The 26,233-nt window shown below is 41.7% G+C and overlaps 1 protein-coding gene across 5 annotated transcripts in view; it reads left to right on the top strand.

Annotated features, from left to right (window-relative positions):
* The window catches only part of PRLHR (prolactin releasing hormone receptor), a 42,275-nt gene extending 31,856 nt beyond the window's left edge, over window positions 1-10,419 (top strand). For 3 of the 5 annotated variants that reach the window (XM_026851638.1, XM_026851635.1, XM_026851636.1), the window contains 2 exons: window positions 4,339-4,486; window positions 7,005-10,419. In XM_026851638.1, the coding sequence (XP_026707439.1) occupies window positions 7,137-8,171 (1,035 nt within the window). In that variant the 5' untranslated portion in view covers window positions 4,339-4,486; window positions 7,005-7,136 and the 3' untranslated portion in view covers window positions 8,172-10,419. Of the gene's footprint in view, window positions 1-4,338; window positions 4,487-6,445; window positions 6,836-7,004 lie in introns of those variants that run through there. The other 2 variants (XM_026851639.1, XM_026851637.1) reach the window with 2 other exon arrangements.
* Window positions 10,420-26,233: the final 15,814 nt, after the last annotated feature.

Here is a 26,233-nt window from a genome sequence, read left to right as displayed (position 1 = left end):
GCCGGCCCCGCCGCCCCTCGGCGCGGGGGGGGCCGGGGGGGGGGGCAGGGAGCCTTCTGGGTCTGCTTGGCTCTTGGAAGGTGTCCGAGCCCCAGGGAGTGCAGAGGGACACTGGTTCTCCGTGGTGCTGTCGAGAAGTGTCACGAGCCGGGCAGCACTTTGCCCCGTTGCTGCAAAGACTCAAGCCTCAACCCTCAGGTTTTCTTGGCAGCCCTCTTCTACACCAGGACTCAACTTCATGCAGGGCCCTGGGGGTATACAGTGACCCCGACTCCTCGCTCTTTACATCTGCAGGGAACATTTCTAACACTAAGTTTCTCCAGGGCTCAGCATTCAATCTGCAAATGTTTCTGGGAGCTAATTCCCACAGTCTGTTCTAGCTTGGGGCATGGATTGGTACTTCACTCTATATCCCTTCAGGGCTTGTGAGCGGAGGAGAAATGCCAGTTTTTCCGGAGGGGTGAGGATTGTTGGATCTGATGGATATGCAAATCTGCCGTCATACTTTTTCATTTTAATCCTTCCTTGTGAGAGGAACCTTTGAGCCTTTAGATCGGAGACATTCATGTATATTTCCCAAGTTAGTCGATTTAGGTAAAAAAAAATGTAAGCACACTTTACCATGATATGTCAGCACTATTGCCTAAAGTCATAGTTATAAATAAAGAATGAAACTTCCAGCTCTGATATTTCTACAGGTTTTGCCCCACTTTTTTTTTTTTTTTTTTTTTTTTTCCCCTAGTGTTGTATATCCTGTCTATGGGAACTCTGAAGACAGCAACTGTCTCTTACTGTAATGTGATAAGGCTTTACTTCAGTGGTAGTTTTACAGAAGGATCTGTAATACAAATCTTAAATTCTATTGATGTCTGTCCAGACAACTGGAAAATGGTCAGAGTTGTTCACCCAGTCCCTATTTTTCAACAAAATTCTGCTTTAGTATGCTCAATCAAAAAATCAAACACGAATACCTCTTGAATCATCATAGCATTTAGTCTATTTATCCTGTGCTTCAAAATTAAAAATCAAACCAAAACCCCAAACCAACCAACCAACCAAAAAAAATCCCTCAAAAATATACACCAAAACCTAACATAAAAAAGTCAGATCGTCTTCTTTCTTGGTCATTAATTCCTGCATGGATTTGGCTGGTAATGGAAATTTTAAGGTGATGGGGATGTGGGGGAATGAGCCTGCTTGTATCAAGTCTATGGGTAGCAATCTTGCAGGAAAGCAAGAGCAGAGAAAGAAGAATCAGTAATTGTACTAACTGAAGTGCCTAGGGACTGAAATGTTTTTACAGAATGACTCTGCTGACCCTGCCTTTCTCCTTACTTTGTAGATCAGCTGCTCTGAGTAGGTGCCAAGATGAGCAGCAGTGAAAGTTCATCTGGCAAATATTCAAGTGCTGTCCTAGATGATCTGCACAGGCACTAGTACACAAATCTTCCCACACTAGAAACATCTCAGGACTTAGTCTCAGTTGTGCCCGTGTGTGTGGGTGTGCATGTATATAAATTTTATTTCTATCTTTTGAACATTATCAATGGGAATACTGTAGAAAAAGGTAATAGTGGAGTTATTTTCAAGTGGGACTGAGTGAAGTCCAAAGTCTAAATCTGTGTTGTTGAAGGATGGAAAGGAAGCTCCTGAAGCCCAAGCCCTACGCAAGAGATCATACCACATGCATGTGATAAGTGGATCAAGCTTTCTGTTAAAAGCAAGTGTTTTATTCCCCACAATACACTGATTGTTCCAAAAGCCAGCACTTCCGAGAGGCAATTTGTTGTCCTCCCACTTAGAAGTGGTTTACTTTCCATCCTAAATTTGCCCATGGTGAATTTGTTCTCTCATTAGTATTGTTCCTTAGCTTAAATGCATCTTTACCTACCCTGAAGTTTACCATCCTCCCCAGTGCTTTTAAAGAATACACTGCAATTCTGCTCCAGTGGATAGACACTTATAGCAAGAAAATTGTCTAGAGATTGTAACAAAGTAGTGGTAAATTCACCCTGGAATCTGTCATAAAGTAGTAGATTTTCTTTTCCTTGCACTTTCAAATGCACTGCCTGATCCCTTATATAGTCCTGAAACAAAATTTAATCCATTTTAAGCCATAGTGAAAATGCTTATTATCAGATGACCTTGATCCTGTCTTTTATGACAAGCTTTTATTCTGTAATGGTACCAAACTTCCTCCCGTTCTCCTTGAGGTTTTCGAAGTTTCGCTGTGTAATTGTGCAGTCATCCTCCATATAGTCTCTGGTTCCAAATTTGGTGGTTCTATCAAATTCAATTGGTGTGGTCCTGCTTTTTGTGCTAACATAATAAAGTGAAAAGAGCTACCAATTCTGGTCAATCCCAATCAAGTTTCTTGAGGAGCATGAATAGTTGCTGTCTTCTGGTCCGATTCCTTCATAAATGTTCCTGTTCTTTGCCTACCTCACAGTTCTTAGGATATTTCTGCTTGTATAGACGTTGGTTTCTCATATGCTACTACATCGCATATGTATTGCAAACCCAAACTGAGAACTATTGGATATTCTACACTGAGAAAAATCATCTGAATACCACATAGAAGATTAATGTGACAAGAGCTTCCTTTGGTATCCTATTCTGTCTCCTCTCTCTCTTTTTCTCTCTCCTCTGTCCTTAAATACAGTCTAAAACCTACTGTAAAACTGCTGTCAGACTAAGGGGCCTGCACTTTCTCATCACATCCCCTCCCTTCCTGTTCTTGAAGACAGGTGGCCCATTTTCTTCAGTCACAGAGTTGTGTTCTGGTGCCATACAGATGGAAAAAGCCCTTACCTCTCACCCAGCAGGTCCATGTGCAGAATCTTGCAGAACCTGGCAGTGGGGATCAGCTAGCTCCTGACAGGATGAGTTTATTCACTTCTACATTTAGATTTTACCTTGTTGTGGTAATTGTGATCCAGCACCTTTGTTCCCAGTTTCCTCAGTTGTTACACTTTTATACTTATTTTAGCACAAGATCTTTGTCATCCAAGGAACCAGCTCATTTTTCTCATCTCACTTTGCTCAGCAGACTAAGAATTCTGTGCATACAGGGAAGAATAGACTCCCTGCTCTATTTTTAGCATGCAACATCCAGCATGTTTTGACTTAAATTCAAGCCTCATCTTCATTCAAGTTGTTAAGCTCCTCTTCAGCTTGAAAAAATTATTTTAAGTTGAATCCTGAGTTTATCAAAGTTTGCTACCTTGAATTTGAGAAAAGCAAGTCACATTAACCAAAAATACTTCAAGCCTACCAAGCAAAACCTTTAGTTGTAAACATGTTTTTTTTTAAAGTTTAGAGACTGTTTAGAGTCTCAGTCCACAGCAGGGGCAGACAGGATGCATTTATATGATTAAATGAGAAAAGGAAAGACAGGCTGCCCTGTCTTGAAATTATTGCGTGATATATAACCTTGTTCCCTGGCTGGTCAAAAGAAGAATTTGCTAAAAGAACCCCCAGCTCTACTTCATTCAAAATAAGCAAAGCGTCTATTTTTATTGTAGGGTCTGCAGGAACTACCTGATCATTGCACAGAACATTCCTGGAGGAATGTGAAACTTTTTAAAGGAGTTGTGTGAATGCACAAGAAGTTGTGTTTAACAGGAAAAGACACATATCAAATAAACAAACCCATAGAACACTAACACCTGAAACTGTGAGACTTCAATGACAGAAGAAACTTTTTTTAAGTCTGCAAGGCTAAATAATAGAAGAGAGTGCCTGCTGGCTTTAGAAGTACTGTTGAGCTTTGCAAGTGTGGCTGGTAGGATCAGATGTCATTCCTGGATCGTGCTGGTTTAGTTAGGAACTACAAGGATGATTAGGCATGCATGTAAGGAATGGCGTTAGTGCCTTAAGAGGTTTACCATTTTCTGAAAGTTACATAGCAGCTTGCAGTGTTTGTACCCAAAATGTCTGTACAGAGTTGGACAGGTTAGCATAAGAGACCGTGAACACTTGAAACGTTTCTGTGAAGTGTTGGCCTGGCTCTAGCTATAACATTCGCCATTGACTCAAGGAAGACCAGGGTTTCAAATAGACACTAATCAGCATTCCTATGTGTGACACCCTTATACACTTGGAATGTCAAACCAGTTCTAATATGACAGTAATGCAGTTTCTGTGACCTTTTCTCTTTTAATGAGAAAATTCTGTGTGTGAAATATACTCGGCTCAGGAAGGGCTTTGTCACCTAGCCTAGGAAATGCTAAACAAGATTAATATTTGCAGTTTTACAAGGAGGAAAGGGCATTTCTTTGGGGTAAAATACTGAAATACTTTTTCTATTCAAGCCCCTATGAAATATTATTTTTCCAGGTCTTGGCTGTAGAGTACAGTTGAACTGAAGAAATTTTCTGCCTGGAGCCAAAACAAACAGAAAATCACTAACAGAAATAGGGTGGGAACCTTCAAACAGAAGATTTACTGGTTACTGGTTTCAGAGGTGAAGAAAACACATTTAAAGGTAAGAGAAAATGGAAGAAGATTGCTTGGTATAACCTGAAATAAAAGAATCTCTAAATTTACTTGCAGGTTTTTGTAATCTGAGCATTAAGGTGATCTTGAAGGCTACTTTAGATGATACTTTGCTTGATTTTTATTCTCACATAGAAAAGTAGAAACCTTTTTCTCACAGGAATACAATGAGGATATTTATTGGATCTACTCTGCAAATCTTGGGAATGAAACAGACAAATCACTTAAAAATGTGATATTCAATTATTATGTGTGCACTGATATTATCACGAGGCTTTCTTAGCATAAGCCTCACAGTTCCAGTAGGAAGTGGGCAGTATGAATGCCATTTACATGTGCTCCCTGTTCAGTTTTTTGGTGTCTTTTGTCTTATACTAGAGACCACATCCAAAGCCTACTGACATCCTGTTTCAGTAGGATTTAAATCAGACCATACTTTTCTCCCACATTCAGTGAAACAATTACATTTATGAGTTTTAGGAATTACTTTTGCAGCACGCCACTTGTAACCAAATAGGATGGTTGCACTGGGTGGTGAAAGCAGTAGGAATCACCTTTTTCCCTGCCTCTTTGCAACCTCTACTTTCAGGTGCCTCTCCTGGTCTGGATTTGTGTACATAAATAGGTACTATATTCCTCTGGGTCTCATCCAGCTCAGATAGGTGAGATTGGATTTTGAAGTGGGATATAACATTTCATATTTTGTATGGGTCATGAGTAGGTTACTACACCCATGAAGTGAAGGATAGCACTCCTGAGCAACGTGACTACATGATTTTTCTCCCCTTGGGCTGGAATTATCGCCATATTCCAGTCCATAGCATAATTTAACCATAAATGCAGCAGCACAGAGTCAGCACTTACTGTGTTTGAAATGCCCATCCATCAGAAGTAGTTGTGGGAGAATGGGTCCAGTCTGAACAAGGGCTACACAGGATTTGCTTCTGTTTTAAGATTAGGGAAAGGATTATGACACAAAAGAAATCTATTTAATCTTTTGGTTTATGTCAAATTATATCAAATCAAAAGAAGGATGTGGTTCAGCCCATAGCCTCATATAAATAATGGGTTAATATTTCCTAAGAGTCATCTAAGAGATTAGGACATAAACTGTCCATTGAAATTGAGTCTAAATCCCCAAGTGCCTTGCAAAACCTAGCAATGTTCTCTGCTCTAAAGTATTGTGAAATTGTTAGGCTGCTCCATTTATTTTTGTAGTTGCCTAGCTGGTATAAATGGATGCAGTGGGGTTTCACTATTTTTCACTAGCTGAGGCACTGGTCCCAGAAGTGGTTGAAATGGAGGAGAGCTAAGGGAGAAATAGAGCAGTAGGCAAGAGCTGGATGGGGATCTCTGCTGAAATGTGTATTCTGTAAGCACTCGTCACAATTTTTTTTTGTTTTCTAGTTGTCTGAACAAAACCCCCCAAGTATAGACTGTTTTACAGACTGGTTAGCACTTGTTGTCTGGTAGAGAAAAGGTTCACAAACCTGCTGTAGGAAAGAAGAAACTCCTCAAATATTTTTGTGCAGCTCCAATATTAGAAACAGCTTGCTGTTGTTCACTGCAGGTAAACCCTTACAGCTAAACTATTTGGCTGCTAATACCTCTTTTCAGGTGCTTGGATGTGTTTACTTTTAAAGATGCATAAACCCCGCTGAGAATACTCACAATGGGCGAGCAAACATTGCGCCACCATTAGAAAATAAATTTAAATAAAATAATATCCCTTATGATGCTAAATGCACATTTCTAATCCTAACTTCATTCACCAGGTACGTAGCTGAGTCCCTCTAGTGGCACAAACATTTATTTGGCTTCAGCATGTTATTAAAATTCTAATTTACAGTCACATTATGGCAACAAAATCACAGGTAGCTCTTTCGGACACTCTGAGGGCTGTGGCAAAGTGAATCTTGGATTAGGTACTGTGCAGGCTGGCGTTAATGAATGTAAATTGATTTTTAGCTGTGAGGGGCAATTATAGATGCACTGGAAGAAAAAAGGAATTTTTGAAAGGATATTCTAGAACTAATTACTATCAGTAAGAAACACGCAAAGAGCAACGTAATACTGAGGACAGCCAATAGGGATAAAAGCTTATGCACAAATCTGTCATGACCTAGTAGTGAAGACTGTTTAAAAACACTGATCTCCACTTAGCTTGTAAATGCGCATCACCCTCTTTCTCACTCATATATTCTCTCTCTCTCTCTCTGAGACACACACACACACACACACACACACACACAGAGGCTCATGGATTTGCAGAAGACAGACATCTAGGGCACTTCTTGGCATCCACAGGAAAATCATATGGGATTAAAAAACCACAGCAGTAAGTACTCATCGCATTAAATGTTTATTAAGTGGCATGCTGTCAAAAAAATCTTGATTTAACAGTAAATGCAGGAAGACTTTAATGGAAATCGGTTGTATTCGATTTTTCTTAGGAATTGCTGAAAGCTGCCTCTCAAGGATTACAACTTTGCCTTTTGCTTTTACAGATGCTTGTTTACTATCCATGTGGTAACCTCTGGACAGCCAGTAATCCATTCATTACCCACACTGATTGAGTGCAGGAGTAGTGCAGTGGTAACTACTTCACTCAGCTGACGGCAGACGACAAAAGGAGGGAAATGATGAATTCGGATAATTTAACCTCCCAAAGCTTCCTCTCTGCGATTCACAACAATGCGAGCAATTTATTCTCAGGGCTCCAGTTTGTTCAGACCTTCAAGCCACTCATCATCCCCTGCTACTCGCTAGTGGTTTTTATTGGTGTCATTGGGAATTACCTTCTCATCTATGTTATCTGCAAGACAAAAAAAATGCACAATGTCACCAACTTTCTGGTAGGCAATCTGGCTTTCTCAGACATGCTCATGTGTGCGACCTGTGTACCCCTGACACTCGCGTATGCCTTTGAGCCCAGAGGATGGGTGTACGGGCGTTTCATGTGCTACTTTGTCTTCTTGATGCAACCTGTGACTGTGTTTGTGTCTGTCTTTACGCTGACTGTCATAGCTGTGGATAGGTATTACGCCATGGTGTACCCATTCCGCAGGAGGCTCACAATCCCTATTTGTGCTTATATCCTGGCTGCTATTTGGCTGCTGAGCTGTACCTTGGCTGCCCCAGCCTTGGTCCACACTTACCATGCAGAGTTCCCAGAACTGGACTTCTCCATCTGTGAGGAGTTCTGGTTCCACATGAAAAGAGATCGCTTAGCTTACGCCTACAGCACCCTCATCATCACCTACATACTGCCTTTGGCTGTCATCTCCCTGTCCTATCTGAGAATCTCAGTCAAGCTGAAAAACCGTGTAGTCCCAGGCAACGTCACTCAGGGCCAAGCTGAGTGGGACCGAGCGAGGAGGAGAAAGACTTTTCGCTTGCTAGTCTTAGTGGTGGCAGCCTTTGGAGTCTGTTGGCTGCCTCTGCACATCTTTAACATGATAAAGGACATAGATATTAGCTTGATTGACAAACAGTACTTCAATTTTATCCAGCTGCTGTGCCACTGGTTTGCAATGATGTCTGCTTGTACCAATGCCTTCCTCTATGCCTGGCTCCATGACAGCTTCAGGGGGGAGCTGAAGAAAATGTTTGTATGGAGAAAAAAGAAAATTGGACCCACTACAAATTGCATTATGGCCAGTGTGGTGCTGTAAACAAGAGCTGGTGGGAGTGCACTTCCTTCATATGATAACACTGTAAGTCTTCTCCACTGTTAATTAGTCCTGATTCCTGACATTTTGTCCTCAGGGGTCTATTATGACAACACATAGCTTCCCCAGCACCTCCACTCTGACTGGAGAAGGAGAGGCAGACATCAAGTGCCAGAAATGTCTTTACTTCTTTTACAGGAGTTAGAGGCCAAGGAGATGTTAGCACAATCAGATACCCTTATGTAAACTACAGGGATCCCTCCTGTTTTGGATATTGCTGGCAGTAGAGACATGTGATCTGGGGACAGGGAGAAGCAAGGATGAATATAAGACCTAAATATATCAGTGAGGAAGTGCTTTGGATTGGGAAAAAAAAATAAATTTGCATATCTACCCAGAGTCCAGTCCTTAGCACAGGATCCAGGGTGGAGGATTAACAATATCCCTGTAGTCCTCTCGGGTTAGGGCCATGCTGAAGAACTGCCTAAGGCTCTCTGAAATGCCCTTCCTGAGCAGCTGTCTCAGCTGCAGGCAGGAAACCACCTTAGTAGATGCTGCTCGGAGCCTCCCTCTGCCAGCTGAGTTGTGCTGGCAGCAGCAGTGTGCAGGGGTGTCCCCACTCCTGAGGGTGTGGGTGGGGTGTGGGCTGAGGGCATCAGCTCACCCGCACTCCCCCCAAGCTTCTTTGTACAAGTCGACTGGCTCACTTGCATGCCTGTGGCCCGTGGTGGGGTGTGCTGTGTCTTCCCTGCATGGTTTCCTCCCTCACTGCCATTTTCTCCTTGCCGCTGGCCAGGTGGATGGAGAAGCAGCCTTCGCAGCAGGGCTGCCCACCTGCCCACTATGGCCAGCCACATTGGGCAGGGATCTGTGCTTTGTGCTTTTGTCACCCAGCATCATCATGCAATCCCAAAGCTCCCGTGTCTTGTGCAGCACAGCATGTAGCAATGTGAGAAGCAGTATGCCAGGAGCAGAAATAAAACCAGAGTGATGTTATTCCTGTGAGGTGCAACTGTGATGCAGGGTGTGCAACAGCCTGTTTGGTGGATTTACTGATGCTGTCATCAAGGATGGACACACTGGAAATGTAATGTGTGGTGGAAAATCATCCAAATAGGAGGGCATTAAGACATACCACCACTTTATTGACACTGAATTGTGTTCTTGCCATGGTCTCATGTAACCCCAATTTGCTGACCCTATTACAAGTCAGCTGCACTGCCAGCCAGAGGAGTGGACGTCGTCACAGCCTGGGCAATGCTGAGGTGCTTTCCACTCATTCCTTGAGGAACTGATTTTGACATGTGGCAATGCTGCCATCATCTTTGATCTCCAGAGACAGCCAGAGACTTTGATACTGTCTTCAGGAGCACTTCTGGAGGTGCCTGTTAAGAGAGAGCGGGTGGAAGAGGCTGTTGACATTGAGCCGTGTACAAGCATTGCGTGACCAGTCGAAGAAAAACCTGTTAAATGGCACAGAGTGGCAAGTGCTCTCTTTTGAAGGAGTCTTTTGGGAAGAAACAATTTCCTTTGACATTCACCTTTCAATCGGATGAGGGAGTTAGAAGCTATAATCAACCTAATGGTTTCTAGTTTCTTCCCTCCTCTGTCTGAACTGAAAATGTCTGAGATAATAGATAAGCATAAAGGAAAAAATTCTGAAACAAGACATTTTTTCTGAAGAGGTTTCTTCCAGCCAGCTCAGCCAGAATCTGGGGTGGCATGAGGAACTGCCTGGTACTGAGCTGAGATCAGCCGGAGAAGCAGCACGGTCCAGGGGCAGTTTCTGCCATGGTCAGCAATGGCATCTATCCGACCACAACTGAGCATGGCCAGGAATGTATGCGCTGCAAGGCACTGCAGACAGTCAAGAGCGGAGAGGGAAGAAAGAGAGGATGGTTTCTCTTCTTCGTAAATGTATTCCTACTGTGAAACTGTGAATATCATTTTGCCCATCAGCATTCAGTAAGCTTAATCTGGTTAAAAAAATACACAGATGCGTATGCACACACTGGGAAATGCGTTGGAAAAACATTTGAAATCCCTTTTCACAAATTGCCTTAGAATTTCAAGCTGTTCTGTTGCTAGTAATAAGGAACTGGATATTAGAAGTTGATTAGAGGCACTGAATCAAGGAGGTTCTTTTAAAGTGGGCATTACTTGTGTTCTCTCTGTGATTAAGTGTATCTGTCGTGCTTACCTTGATTTAAAGATTTGAATGACCTATTAAAGCATGTTTTGCTTTTGCTAAACTTTAGGAAATTGTTCTTCCTTCAATCTCAATATTGCAAGTTACTGGAATAACTGGTGATTTTGAAAAGGTGAGAAAAAAACCTTCCAAGCAAACCAACCAAATTTTATAAGCTTTTCAGTTTTTGTTTCAGGGGTCTTTTGAACAGAACAAGGAGTAGGACACTGAGAGAGCACTGAAACAGCACTACAAAAAGCAGCCTTAAATGAAAACAAAATCCTGATTTTTAGAGATTTTTTTTCTTCTATGGAATAATGTTACTTCAAGCTGTTAATTTGTCATTTTGTAAAGGTTAATTAGCATTGAGATGGCCCATAATGTTTACAACCTCATGCACTAAATACAGACAGCGCTGTAATCCAGAGTGATCCAAAGCCCAGTGGAATAACTGGGAAGACTCTTGTTAACCATAGCAGGCCTGGGATCATTTCTTTTTTACATATTATGTTTTTACCCTTATGTGCCAGCACTACAGTTTGGTTTATTAATGGTCTCTTGAATGCTAGTGACTGCAGATGCTGCTGCAGAGAGCTTCACAAAGCAGATGAGAGAGATTTCTCTATTTGTTTTCTTTTTTTTCCTTGAGACAGAAATGAAGGGCTGTTCTGTGCATATGTTGTTCCCACTGTGAAGGTCGAACTGGGAACATCTCGCTATCAACAGCCTCTGGAACTGCCGTTACAGCAGTGCCAAGATCTGTCATCTCAAGGTCCTCAGGAGTGTCCAGCATGGCGGGCACTCTCGGTTAAGTGCTGGTTGAACCTGTACATGCCTTGAATCTGTCAGGACTTACGTTTGCAACAGAAAGCCCAGAGCCTGCCCCGTACTTCGGGCCCTTCTCAGGACTAGGTTTTGCAGGTGTACCCTGAAACGATCTGCACTTCCCAGCTGTGGGCTCCTGAATCTCGTTCTCTCTCCTCAGCAGCCCCCTTGGTTCACCTCAGTGGTCCTAAAAGGCCACTCTTCCAGGCTTTCCCTGCATGATCCACAAAGGAATTCTGGTCCTGAGCAGGAGGGCTGGGGGTCCCACAGGCTGCAGGGATGGAGGCACAACCACATTTGCTCAGCCCCACCTCTGAATCAAGCCCCAAGAATCTCTGCTTAATGTAATTACTGTTTTCTCTGATATCCAGAGTAATAAACAATAATAAGATTTAGAGGCATGTTAGTGTGCTTCTTTAATCCAGTTATGCAAATAATTATATTAAAAGCTGTCATGTGAAATGTGTTTGCTAATCTCCACCCCTCTCTGGGGAACTGCTGTGGTTCTTTGAGGGACCAGGGCTCATTGCTACAGTATTTTTGGCGGTATAATTTTTAATTACAATTTAAGAAATTATTGCAAGCTTAGATTTTATAAAGTAGCCCAGTTCAAAACTTGGTGAACCTACTAACTTTCCTTGTAAGGGTTTTAGTTGTTGTTTCTTGCTTACATTCGAGTCCGGAGACTTGCACACTGCAGGGCAGCTGCTCTGCGGGATGGAGCAGGGTTTGAGTCTGAGCTGAGGTGTGGCAGAATTCTATATGCTTCTCGTCTGCTGGGATTTCATTCCAGTTGTTTACATGCTTTTTTAGCAGGCAGAAACCAAGGTGCTCTGCATTTTACAGCAGCAAACACATGCTATTTATGATGGCTCCTCAGACTGTTCCTAAAGGACAGTCTCTGGTAAACACTCCTAGATGTACTATGGAGCTTGCACACATGCTCCGTTGTGGTGTTTTCGGGTAGGTATCAAATGCATTAGCCAACAAGTGCGTTATCAGAGCGTGGTGGGCTTTGAAAATGGAAGGCCCACTTAGGACCACACTTACTCATTGTAAAAATCACCTGGGAGGTTTCACTGGGGCCAAGCCTCTGCAGCTCAGAAGGCACTGCATATCTTAAATGTGGAGATTAATAGAGACATAGGAGTTGATGGAGAGAAACAGGGAAGAGTGAGATGTCTTCACTTAAAGTGAAGAACACAGATTTAAATAGCGGAATCACAGCTTCACAATTTGAAGCTATTATGCATAGGTGCTGGAAAGACTCACAAAGCATTGTTTTAGCAAATACACTGTAATTCCAGTGTTTATAGATGCAGAAATGCTTGATCAGACAAGCTACTCTCTATGGTCAAACACGGGATTGGTATTAAAAGGCAATGTCTTTACAAAACACATAAAAAAGTAAATCGGTATTTGATCAGAAATTAAAAAGGAGGTTAGATAGTGAACAAAGGTCACCAAGTCTGAAATCAGGCAGCCAAAGAAAAACAACAGTTAATCAAACCTCAGTTAGTGTCTGGTGGAGTTGGTGTCTCCCCCACCTTGAAAACGACAGCTCGTAGCAGTCACCACAGACTAACTTGTTTGTGCAATGCATTGCTTTAAATAAGTTTTCCTTATATTTGGATGAAGAAAACTGTGAGAGCTGTATTTGTATCATATTTGGGGAATGGCGGTTTATCTGGGATGGGCGACAGCAGATCCTGCCATACAGCGCTCACAGGAACATGGTGAGTGCTTCCCAGCTGGTAGACTGGAAAAAAAATGGTATTTTTCATACCAGCTGAACGACAGCTGCTCTATACAGTTTTAATTGAGTGAATCTTGCTTGTTGAGGTGTCAATGGTGAGTTATAATTAGATGTCTATGATTATGCAGGGAACAGATATAAACTGAAAAAGGTACACCTGCAGCTGGGAAAAAAAAAATAACAAATTGGACAGAACAATGCATCCATCAGTCTACCCACCAGATGAGAAGGAGGAAGAGAGAGAAACAACGTGCTCATGGTAAAGCCACTGCTGTCTTTGCCACTTCTGCATGAAGACACAGAAATTTTTACCCCTGGCCTTCCCCTCTCACTGCCCACTACCTTTTTATTTTCTCAGAAAAAAATAGTTGCATTTGTCTTGCTTTCCCTGGAGAAAAGGTTGCTCAAGGTTCAGAGCAAACATTTCTGCCTCATAGAACGCATGAAGAAATCAGGGAGGCTATCTAAAATGGAGATCACCCTCTTCTCTCTTAAACTTTTTTCCTGCAAACAGAAATAGCTAACACATAGTTTTTGCTGGGCAGTTCTGCAGCTGTCAGGAGCAAACCTGGCCCGTCTGCCACTTGGAGCACTGGCTTTTGTGCTTGTATCATGTAAATACCCCTCTCCATACTCAGTGACCTCAGTCTGGGTCAACACCACCACTGACTTTGGTCCTTTGTACCTGATTTCCCTTCACATCAAAGGGTTTGCTTTACAGAAAGTCCCAGAGAGCAACTTCAGATGTATCAAAGGTACCCTGCCCATATTAATGGGACCTTTCCTTCAGAAATCATTTCTCATGCTCCCTATTTCAAGACACAGTTTCTAGTACACACTTAACTTGTACTGATTCTGCAAGGTCCTTTCCAACCTAGCTGATTCTGTGTGATTCTGTGATATAACCACATAGGACAGGCTTTCCCCAGGCTGATTTCAACCAAGTTTTCTACGTTTTTCTCTGCTCCCTGCTCTCCCAGCCATCCTCCAGACTTCTGAAACAGTTGATCGGTAGAAACAGGAGCCTCAGGGGTGTTGAAATCCTAGTAGCTATCTGAAATTTGGAGGAATACTAACATTTTCTTGTGCTCTCCAGAGAAGGGAAAGACATGTAAGTGCTCTCTCCTTTAGGGACCCATCCAGGATTACATGGGGGAGGATGTAAATGGTTCAGAACTAGTTATGAGATGGCCAGGCTGCCTCCCTACAGGGCAAGAAGTGATGCTTTAAGGGCATGAAGCTCAAACATATCTCGTTGGGAGTTATGTCCCTTTGGGATCTAAAGATCTACTCTTTGCCAAGAAGGTGATAGGATTGACTTTCGTGCCAGTTGTTGCTTACTTTCCCTTTTTACAGCCTGCTTTGTTAAACTAAGTTAAGGAAGCTAGTAATTGATATAAATAATAAAACACACACTCAGGAGCTCCCTGCTTTGTGTCTCCAGCCCATTGGAAATCAATTTGGAATCACTGCTATCTATTTGCCGCTGACTGAGCTCTCAATTCTTTGCATCTTGTTTATGATAATTATCATCGTTACACTGTAATTTCCTTGTGTTTTCTTTTTTTTTTCTCTGTAGGGAACATACAAAAGGAGATGATGGCTTTAATCACTACTTCTACATTTTCTGCAATTCCTACATTTCCATTAGGTGCTGGAGACGTTTCATTCAGCAGCTAGCAGGACTGCAAAGAAGCTTGCTGCTTTCCAGCGTGGCAATGAGATCTGCCTCTCCTGCTGAGCACAGTTCTTGGTTTCCACATAACATTCTGGAAAAGCTCTGGCTCAGAGCTGCAGGAGGGGTTGTAGCGCTACAGTCTGTGAGAGTCTGGTGATGTGCATGGCACTGAGGATCGCTCCTGCACGCTCAGGGACCCCCCGGCAACATCACCAACAGTGATGTGCTCAGCTGGAGGCAGCTGGTGCTCCTGTGAGGCCGAGGTGTTATTGCTCTGCCGACGGTTTGTCAGCCACAGGGAGCTGTGTTCGGCTACCCCATCATATCCACGACAAGACAGGCCAATGCTCTAGTGAAAATGTGACTGTCAAATGACATGGTAGCTGTGACGCACTGTCACAGGTTGCCATCAGTCACAGCTCGGTTTTGTGCGACCAGCTACATTTGGGAGTGGGAAGGCAAAGCAATGCATTGTATTGTAAAACAAGCCTGTCTTGGGCTTGTGGAGGCAGGGCAAGACAGACAGACAGACAGACAGACAGAAAGACAGAAAGACAGACAGAAAGACAGACAGAAATTTTTTTACTTCAAGCAAATAATAACTACCTAAAGGTTAAATCTCTAACCACCCAGAGGCTGTGTTTCTGCATGAATGTGAGAGCTGCACAAGCCTTCTTGTGAGTGTGGTCCCTCACTGGCAGCATGTGCATTGGCGTTCTTGCACCTTTCCTCCCATCCCTCATCCATACAGTGAGCTTAAACAGGGGCTAGCCAGGTGTCTGCATGAAATGTTACTGTGAGGTCTATTAGTGTATGGTGCAGAGACAGATGGGTTGAGGGCAGATACACTAGTCAAAGGGGGTTTTTATAAAAATAATTGAAAGGTTGGGGATGGGGTTCTGAGGCAAGTGTTCAGCCAACCCACTCCTCAGTAAGTGGATGCAACTGTGGAGGAAGTAAGATTAAAATAATCCAGATATCATGTGCAAGGGTTAGCTATGAGTTACATCACCAGAAATTTCTTCCTTAGTCACTATATACAAAGTATTTTGAATCATTAAGAAGACAAAACCTTCAACACTCAGCTTTGGAATGATTTCCCCTCAATTATAGGAACCTTTTAAAATTCAACACCTGTTGTTAATATGCATAACCTAAAAAAATTGAAAATCTGAAGCCATCTGAAGCACTAGACACAGCATATGGCAGACCTGTTAAATCTTAACAAGTCAATAATATTATCATCGTGAATCACTTCTTCATTAAAACATGTATTCATGTCTGTTGTATAAAATAATGTTTATTTGTAAAAGCCTTTTGTACCACCCATGCAATTGCCAGTTGCCACAGCTAATTCTAAACTGTTTTGATAATACCTCCTCTTGGATAATTGCCATGAACTGAGGGTAGACGAAATGCAAATCACCACTGGTCAAACAAAGTTCTAGCAACATCAGCAACAAAGTGCAGGGAAGCTCTTGAAGAGCTGTGTTTTGCTGTAGTAACAAAAAGATGCGATTTTTTTTTTATTTTTAAGGCATTGTGGAAGGCACTATTCCAAACACTTCTCACCAGAAAAAGTTGTATACAGGGTCTGATGAGATCTGCATGCTTCCATAGTTCATTCTTCCCTTATTACTACATGAAGAAATATTTTTTCCCATGAAATAGTTGAAAAAGGCACTATGCACCTGTAAATGCTGCCGATTAGGGACAGGGCGAGGACATAAAAGACAGGGCACACCTCAGAAGAGGGGATTAAAAGCCAGACTGCCCACACCCTGAAGTCATTAAATTATTGGATAAAGGCAACTATGTACTGAAAAGTTGTCTTTCAGTCATCTACCGGGAGGAAGATTTACCTCCTCCCAAATATCCCAGGTATTTTAAGGAAAAATGCTTGAATTTCAAGCTACTAATTTTCATGCATAGACATCTCCCATCAGCCCAGTATGAGGCACCCAATCTCAGAGATGAAGGGTTTAAAATCTTTTCACTTTGCATCCTCAGTGGTGGCTGTTAGCTAATTTAGCTCAGAGAGCAACTTATTCTGCACGTTATCATTCAACATTTTGGGTAAAATCTCCCAGTGTATTTTACAGTCTGCCTGGGATGCTGGCAAAGCTTCTATGTATTCCCCCAGTCTTATTAAGTTTAAATCAGATTTGTGATTTTATTCCAGATCTGTTTTCCAAGGATTTAAAAAGAAGTGGTAAAGTAACCAACATCCCTAGGTTAAATATCTTTTCTATATGTGTGGAATTTACTATCAATTTACTTATTATCAAGTAACCCCCCCCCCCCCATGTTAAAAGAATAGATTAACATTAAAAATACATTGTTCTTAAAATTCCTTAATTCCTGGGGATTAGGTCTCTTTAAGAGGCGTAGAAGTTGTTTTAATATTTGCCCATCACTGAAGATAGTATATGCAAGTGAAATATTTGATAACTTTCTACACCATTATGTGTTTGCTGAGTGACCAGAAAAGCACAGAATATTTGAGGGCAAGGGGGAAGTGCACAGGATTTTCAGTGCTAAAATGAATTAGGAGGACAAACTGAATCTGCAATATGTTGTTCAACAAACAGACTGATTTACGGTGCTAGCTATGCTGCAAATAGAGATAATTAAGCAAGTACTTTTACTTCCAGTTCTAATATTTGAAAACAGAGATGGAAGGTGGGTAATGGGAAGGCCAGACTGGTACAAGAATAATCTTAAAACTTTTGGCAGTAGTGGATAGAGACTAAATGGAGAGTGTCAGTACAGCTTTCTAAATCTGACGCTATTCACATTCAAATATTGAGACTGGAGGAGCTGGATAAAAGTGACGTAAAGCTACACTAAGTTTTGCAATTCACCTATTTAAAAATAGGACTTGCAAATCCTACAGATTACCGTAAACTGCAGATGTTTGAAACATGGATCTGCAGATTGATTTTTACTTTTTATTGCAGGAAGTCTAACCTTTGAGTTGAGATGACTGTATTGTTTCTTCTTAGATGGAGCCCAGAGACTTAACCAAGCCACTATGATTTTCTGCTGTTAGATAACAGTTCTAAGAGTTAGCTTTGAGGTGTCTCTCCACAAGATTTTGATTTAACAGTCACAGCATAACGAGTGGATAGAAAACAGCAAGTCATGTAAGCAGAAACTCTTGCTAATGCCCTATTTACAGTAAGCAAACATTTTTAAAACCAAAAGAAATGACAGAGGACTACTGGAAGCTTTGAAGTCCTCTTTTTAATCTTCACACAGCTAGAGGTGTTTTCTATGAAACCACAACTCTTGTGACCTGGAATTTATGCTTTCTGCGTTTGGTCTAGGCAGCCCTAGAGCACTGATGTTTCCAGGGAGAGCAATACTCTTTTAGAAAACATTCTGTCTTTGTGAGCTGGATACTGCCACTTTTAATCACTATGACATATTTCACTAATTGCTGAAACACACCAAGGAAGACATTACTTACAATAGAATATGGCAGTGTTTAGCTATGCAGAAGTACGCTAATTTAGTTTATTAATGGCTAAGAATCCAACAGACAGCTATTATCCACTGAATCTCAGCCCCACACATATTTCCCAATAAGTGCTAATTAGCCATTTGAGAATCCACCAGAGAGTAATAGTTTCATTTAGTTCAGAATAAGCAGCAGTGTGGATAAGCTGTCACTGAAAGCTGTATCACTTCTGAAAAAGCAGAGAGAAGCTTAAAAGGAAACTATAATGACTCAGGGCACTTAAGCATTGTCGTATGCCTGGTTTTAAATATCTCCTTCTGGAGTATATTTGGACAAGCTGTCTGAAGAGAAGAAGAGCAAATACAGGCTACTCCTCAATGACTACATGGAGCGCCACCAGCTGCAGTCACACTTTGGTCTGCTCTCAGGTAACCAAGAAACTTAATCCCACCTCCATCCATATCAGCAGTAGTCTTGATTTCAGATATGAAAACCAGGAATTTTACAAGGTATCTCTATCTTTCCTTTCTCCTGCTCTACACCAGTAGGAAGAAAATAGAATACAAGTGAACTTCCAACCTGATAGTTTCCTATACTACACCATTCCTAATTTATTTTTTCTTTTTTTTCTGCAGAAGATGACAAACCCTCAGGATGCAGCAATACCCCCCTGCATGCACCTTGTTCAGTTTCTAATAAATGAAAAAGCTCAAGATCTGAGATATCTCCTCCTAACAGCTATGGCAGATAGAGGATTGGAGTCCATGAGGCACAAACCATAAAGCAGAGAATAAATATACATAAATATCATCCTAGTCCAGAGCTGAACCAAAACTCTAAATCAGAGCTATTCAGTATATTAAGTACCACCTCTTCACAAGAAACTAATATCATATTCCCTTCAACATTCAGCATTAATACATTCAATAAAATTGCAAGATCTTTATTCACCAAAGTACCTTCGGAAGTTATTATTTGTTTTCCTGGAACCTGCTAGTCAGCTGTTTTCTCACTAATTCTTTCTACATTAGAGAAACAAATCCTGTTTTTCCTACCCAGCAGCAAACCTTACATTCTATTACCTAAGAGAACTCCTCTTGATGGACATGGGTCCTCCCATCACCACCAGTCGGCCCTCCAGCACCTGCTCCAGCCCCACAGGCAGAGCCTTTAAATAGGGCACCCAGAGACCCCAGCTAAAACACTGGCAGTATCGCTGGAGGCTGGGTTGGATGGGAGTGTTTTATAGATACTTGTAGCTTACTAAACAACAAGTTTTACAAGGTTACATTGTTAGTAGATGCTATTACATGAAGACAGGTAGAACCCACATATGCAAGAGGATGATTAGAAAAACTATCTGACACTAATAGAGAAGCCTATTAAAAAAGAAAAAAAATCCTTCCTAATCTGTTAAGAAAATGAAGACTGAAGGGAATGAATGAAAATTTATTAAAAATATTGGCAGGGGGAACATGAGGGAATTGAGGTTCCACTTAATCTTAGACCTCCCATTTCTACTGGAGTACTAAAATGTCCTCAGGTGGTTATATTCTTTCTAAGAAACTTTATCTTCTAATTTTAATAGCTGTCTATTCTTACAGGTGATGCTGATAGCCCATATTTTCAGTGCCTGCTGTCTGAAGAGAGGAGGATGGATCAGTATGATCAGTATAAAGCTAGACTAATTCCTACTTCGAACTGGTTTCTCCTCTAGAGTCTATGCCAGCAGTAAGCAAGATCTCAGTTTAACACCAACACTTATCCTAGGGGTTAGCTCCCTTTTTTGGCCAATACACAAAATATAATACCGATGATCTCTTGGTGCCTAACAGTAGGATGTAGCTGGTGAGTAGCAAAACCCCAGTGGTCAGTGGGCACCAGCTCTGGGCACCCCCTGCTCTGTGCTGAGATGCATTCACTGGGTTTTGTGTACTGCCAGCAGGCTTTGGCATGTGGCTGCTAAGTTCATGATTTGGGGGACTAAACTCTAGCAGGCTCAGTTAAACATCAAGTACCATGTTGTGCTGGTTACCTGAGCCCTCCGGCCTGGTCTGAGTCGTATTCTCAGGGTAACTTTTGCCCAAGAACAGTGTGAGTTGCTTCACCTACTCATTGCCAGTCAGCAAGGGCTAAGCTCCGTTGCTGGTGACCGGCCTTACGGTGAGGCCACCTGCTATAACCATATGTGCCATCTCTCCTGACAGCACAATCACACACCTGATACCAGGTGAGACCGGTTATCCCAGACAGACAACTGGCCTGTCACGGTCTCTTAGCATGGCACCAGAGAAGGTCTCCAGGAAGGAGGAGAAATGATGGTCTCAGTCAGGGTTGTTGAGACAATATTTACTTAGACAAACACAAGAAGACTTTCCTGTCTGGTTTCCTTTACCCTGGGGGGTGGGCAGAGTTGTGACAACACGTTCACTGTGCATCCAAGATTTTGTGACGGCCTTTTTGTATGGACCATCCCTGGAAACCCAGACTGTTATGGTGCTGACTTGCAGGTGTCAGCCTTGCACCTATGCACCATATAAATTCATAGGGATGTCTTACTCTGGAATACTGGGCTAGGGCATGAGCCTTTTCACAGACTCCAGATTTCATCCTCACAGTTTTATTAGCCCCCTTTTTGTTCCAAACAGGTCTCTTGTTCCTATTGATATTCTCTCATTTATTTCCTTTTTCACTCGCCACTGAAAATGGGCAATTTGAAGATCACCTTAACTTCAAACTATGTAGCATGTCTTCTGAATGCAAATCTTTTCACTTGTGTAAAAAGCTGCAGGATAACAAGCTCCTGATGCTGCACAAGCTGGCAAGCAGCCTCCCGTCCGTATGCCTGTAAACTATCTGAGGAAGAAGACAAATCAATACTAATTAATGCTCCCCTGGAAAGTAAGTGATTGTTCACAGTGTGCAATGCAGCACGGAATCCTGTAGGCTATTTTTGCCTTTGATTTAGCACACCATATAAACAAGGGTTTATACATGTAGCCCGGAACCTAGAATCTATTGCTTATAAAGGTCACAGCTTCTGTTGAGATAAAAGGAGCCTGCAAACCTGGGAGTATAGTTTTTTCCTTCCATGAGTGCAGCAGATAAGAGTGATCATTTCAGCTGTCTGGTTGCTAATTTACTGCAGCTCCTGAAGGTTGGAACACACACAAAAATATTCGAGAGCTCAAGTATTTTGTGAAGTACCTAGACTGACCTCCAATTTCCCGCAGGAAGGATGCTTTTCTGTTATTTGGCTTTTCTCTCTAGCAGACAGAGTTAGAACAAGATAGATAGAATAAGAGGAAATTATGTTAAAAATCAGAAATGTTGGCTGGTGAAGGTTGCCTCTCACAAGCTATGGCAGAAAGTTCTGGTTTCTTGCGCCTGTGCTAAAAGGTTTATGAAAGTGCTAAATCAATTGATATTGCATTCATGTGCAACTCAGAGGGAAGGTTCAATAGCAGCTGGTTGTAGGAAAAGGATTTTTAAAATGTGTCAGGCCTTTTAATTACAGATGGTCACTTAGCAATTTCAGCTTTTGGGAAATGAGTTAATAGCATTAGCAGAGGCAGGTTTTTCATTTATTGCAGTCCCTTCCCAGCAAGGTTTGTTCTCAGGGAACATGAGCAATTTTGTTTAATTGCTCTGTGAGAGTACATGATGTTAGGAAATGGATCATCATACACTGGCTCAAACATATGTTTGAGTGTGGGCTGCATGAATGCCACTTCATTATAAGCATACATCATGAGTTTTGTTCAGAAAACAGTATCCTGGTTTGCAGTGATGATTACCTTCATTTTGCAACACTATAGGAAAACATTGGTTCATGTTCTGCTCATCATTTCCTAGAATCTTGGACCCATGAGGCTTCTATTTGTACTCCATCCCTTATTTGTGCAGTTAATCACTCCTGGCAAATGTACATCCTTCTGCTTGGTCCTGTAAGGTTTCATGAAGTGTTTTCACATAATTTCTCCAATTTGCCTAGCTGACTAGTTTCTAGCCCTGTCCTTAACATACTTCTATCTCCTCCTATCTTAGTGGTTTTTAGAGCTTTAACAGTATAACCCTCTATCAGGTCATTAATAAAAACATTTTGAATACAGCCAACTTCATGACAGTTGTCTGAGGAGCATGTTAATTATATTCTTTTACTTTGACCATGAGGCACTGTTAACTGCTACATTTTCATTAGTTCAGCATGTTTATTCACCCTGTTTGGCCTGTGCCATATCAGAGTTTCATGTAGAACATACTTTTCTACCTTTTGAATGAGAAGGTCTTTAGAGAAGGTATCAAAGCCCATCCTGTGATTTTAGATAGTGTTTATTGTCTTCTCTTTATCCAGACCTGCAACCCATTCATAAAAAGAGATGAGTTTGCTCTGAGAGGATTTGCAGTTGACAAATCTATTTTGACTCTTACTCGTTTCCTTGTTTTCTTTCATGCGCTCACAAAGATTTTGTGCTTTCCAAGGTTTTTCTGGCATGTGAAGGTAAGCAGACTGATAGATAAATCCCCGATTAGTCTTTTCCTTCCATTCTTAGAAACTGAATATACTTGCCCTTTTCCAGCCTTCTGATGCTTATTTACATTACACGATGTCCCTAAGATAACCCCGAGTGGTTCTCACATTCCTTCTGCCATATTCTTTTGCCATATCCTGGGATAAAATCCATCAGGCTCAGGCAGCATGAAAACTTTGGAGTTCTCTAAGTGTGCAGATGCCTCCTTGTGCATTTACATGGAGAGATCCTACTGCTCCACTGCTGCTGCTTGGCATTAGCCAGTCTTTGCACTTGATCTTCCCTCTCAGAAACACAAGACACAGAGAACTTTGGCCTTTTTGTCTTTTTGTGCTGAGGACTTCCGTTTTTCATTTGCTAGTGTATCAATAATTTGGTTGGTCTCTTTCTCTCTGTCTCTCGATATATATTCAGAATTGTTTCCTGCTACTCCTGATATCACTTGTAAAATCCTGTTCTGTACCTTCACTTTTAAAAATTTTGTCTCTGCATACTCATGTTGTTCTTCAATACTTGTCTCAGTGGTCTCATTTAGTCACTACTTTCTGTAGGCATCTTCTCTGTTTTTAAGGTGAATGAGGAACTCATAACTCTTCCCCATGTTTCTGAATCTTTTTCCTTACCCCTAGTCGAATCACACAATCATCTTTTTAATTCTGATGTGCTGAGAAGAGGTGTCGGGGTCTCTGCTCTGCTCAAGAAAAAGAGCTTAAGCCTGATTCAGAGTTATGCTCTGCTTCACCCTACTCACTCGCCCATTAAAAATATTTTTCTTCTTTACTGCATCCTCAATAAAAAATTTAAAAAGCTAAACCATTTGAACCAAAGGGGTTTGTAAGAATTTCACAGTAATTATTCCCTGATTTTTTTTTCTTTCTTTTGAAGGGAATTTTTAGAAAGAAAGTTTCATTTGAGCAGTACTGTATAGAAAAGGAAAGCAAATCCAAATATTCTTCAAAAATATGAAATGGGGAAGCTTCTCAGTGTTTCTTTGTGTGTGGCCTGGTCTGGCTCTCTTAGTAGAAAATAAACAGCAGGGAACACGTAAGAACACCGCAGTTGCATTTCTCTCTCTGGTGCTGCCTTTTGCTCACAGCCTTGCTGTGGAAGATATTCAGGCACAGCACATGGTTTGATCCATCACATGCCACGATCTGGCAAATACATAAAACACCTGCTGTCCCTCATGGTGCTTGTAGCTGCCCTTTGGGCCTTGGCCACGCAGCAGCATTGTGAAAGATCCTCTTCTGCAATGGAAGGTGAAAAGGGAAAGGAGTAAGACACATGGATGGAAAGGACACAGGAAAAGAAAGAGAGGATCCCGTTCTTCTCATTTACTGCTCAGGATGTCATGAAAGGACTCAGCTCCTTTGACTCTGCCTGCCAGAGGACACCAAAGTGGGACAGGGAAGGACAGCATGCTCCACTTTCTTTCTTCAGATTATGTTTAACCGTCAACTTACTTCAGTTTCTTTACCCCATTCTTGTTTTATTACCCTACAGGTTTTCAGTGTTGAGGTGACCAGTGATGGGCCAGTGGAGGGCATGCCATGAGGAACTGCAAGAATGGGCCACCCAGAGGGGTACAGGGACCTCAGTCTGAGTTGATATTAGTAAAATGTTAAGATGAATTACATCATGGCAGTAAATGCTTCCTAGAATTAATTTACTTTTTCTAGACAGATCTTTTAACACTCTTCTTTCTGTAGAGCCCAAAATACAAAGGAGAAGTACAGACACAGAACAAAACAGACAGATGAATAAGCAAGAGGCCAGTTTCATTTTAAGGGATTGTAAACAGACTCTATCAAGTCCTTCGTCATGCAGCATCTTGCAGAAATAGTATTAGTCATGATAATATATTTTAAATGACAGTTAAAATAATGTTGACAAAACTCACCACCTGCTTTCCCTCTGGAGGATTTTTCTGGGTTAAAAAGGGGGCCATAGACTCATTAACAAATAGATAAAATGTGATGTCGGGACAGTTCTGTTAAGTTTGCTTGCCGTGAGAATCCTTTGTGGTTTACAGACAGTTGAAGTGGACCTGATATTTAGATGTTCAAATTTAATTTCTCATCTGAGTAATTAAAATTATTAAAGCTGTCTTGAAATCCAGTATTTTGCAGTAACGCTTTGAGAAGAGCTTTCCTCCTCCTCGTTTTAAAGTGAATAAATGTGTTTCCTTAGACATTTGCAGCTTATTAACGATGGGGACATACATTTTGGAACTGCGGGTATCTCAGAGAGGAGATACAGCTTCAAATACCCCAAACTGCAGCTATCTGCTGTCTTGTCGTGTAAAACAGTCCTTACACCTGCCCTTGAAGTTAACAGTCACCTCGGAGACAAGTGTGGTGACTGTCGAGCAATGGGTACTCTTCCACTGCCACCTTCTGGCCATGACTTGAGCGAGATGGTAATGAAAGAAATGAACTCGCAACTGTAATAAACGAAAGATTCAACTGTCCTTTAATATCTGCCAGCAAAAAAGCCCTCACCATAGATGTTCCCTGTTGGCCAGAATTCAAAATGTAATGATTTTTTATAAATCTCCAATTTTTTTAGCAGTCTGAGGCTTTAGTTAAAATCTAATGCAATGAGCTAGATACCATGAACTAAGTGTGGAAAAGGCATTTTCATTTATACACAGCTCAAGCCTGCCTGAGTTGTTACAGACGCACAAACTATGATGTGAATCTGAAAGTGAAGGAAAGGTTTAGGTCCAGCAGCAACCGGCTCTTTTTCCTGACTAAACAGAGCAGGAACACTTTATACCAACATAAAACACCTCCTGTTAAAACTGTGACACATTTTCTAGTTCTCAAAGCTTTAGGACTATGCCTGTATTTTACAGTATTTTTAAACTTTTATATTCCTGTAATTCCCTGTATTGTCTCAGGTGCTCATCAGGGACCTGGTGAAATTTTTAACATGAGAAGGAGGTTTTGGCCAGGCCTTCTCCCTGGGGAAGGAGACCACAGCTGTGCTGGAACATCACACATCCCTGTACTGTACTCACATGAACCACCTTCAGTCACACACAGATTTGACTGTGCTCTTGCTCTTTTGCAGAGCGATGTTGGTGGATCTGCTGGGAAGTAGTCTGAGCAGTCTCTAAGTCAGCTGTGGACAAAATTCATCGAGTGGTGCTGGAGTAAGTGAGCCCAGTAGTGAAAACTGCAGTGCTATTCCCCCAGCACCCATTGCCAGCCAACATACACAAGGAGCTGAGAGCCGAGTCCTTTCACTGAGCTGCTGTCCCCACATCTCCGTGGAGCTGGTGTACACCAGACAGCGTGACAACCATTGCCAGGTCCTATTCTTCCTCTAGCTTGCAGAGTGGACCTTCCTTCCTACCTTTTTTTCTCCAAACCTTCCTCCATTTGGACCAGAATGGAGCTCTGAAGATCACCTATCTGTTTAAGAAACTTTTTTTTTTTTTTCTTTGGCTGGGAAATCTCTGTGTGTACATGACTGTGAATTGGGTCCAGTTTTTAGAAAAGGCTGGGTTTATTTCATAAACTCAGAGATAGAAATAGGCAAGTGTTCTTGATTCCGACCATCTGTTACAGACGTGCAGCGTGCTTCATTGATTACATGGAGGAGAAGTGTATTTTGTT

The sequence above is a fragment of the Athene cunicularia genome (genome assembly GCF_003259725.1).
Source record: "Athene cunicularia isolate RWA chromosome 6 unlocalized genomic scaffold, athCun1 chr6_part1, whole genome shotgun sequence".
Classification (NCBI taxonomy): Eukaryota; Metazoa; Chordata; class Aves; order Strigiformes; family Strigidae; genus Athene; species Athene cunicularia.
This window is presented reverse-complemented; position numbering and strand designations above follow the sequence as displayed.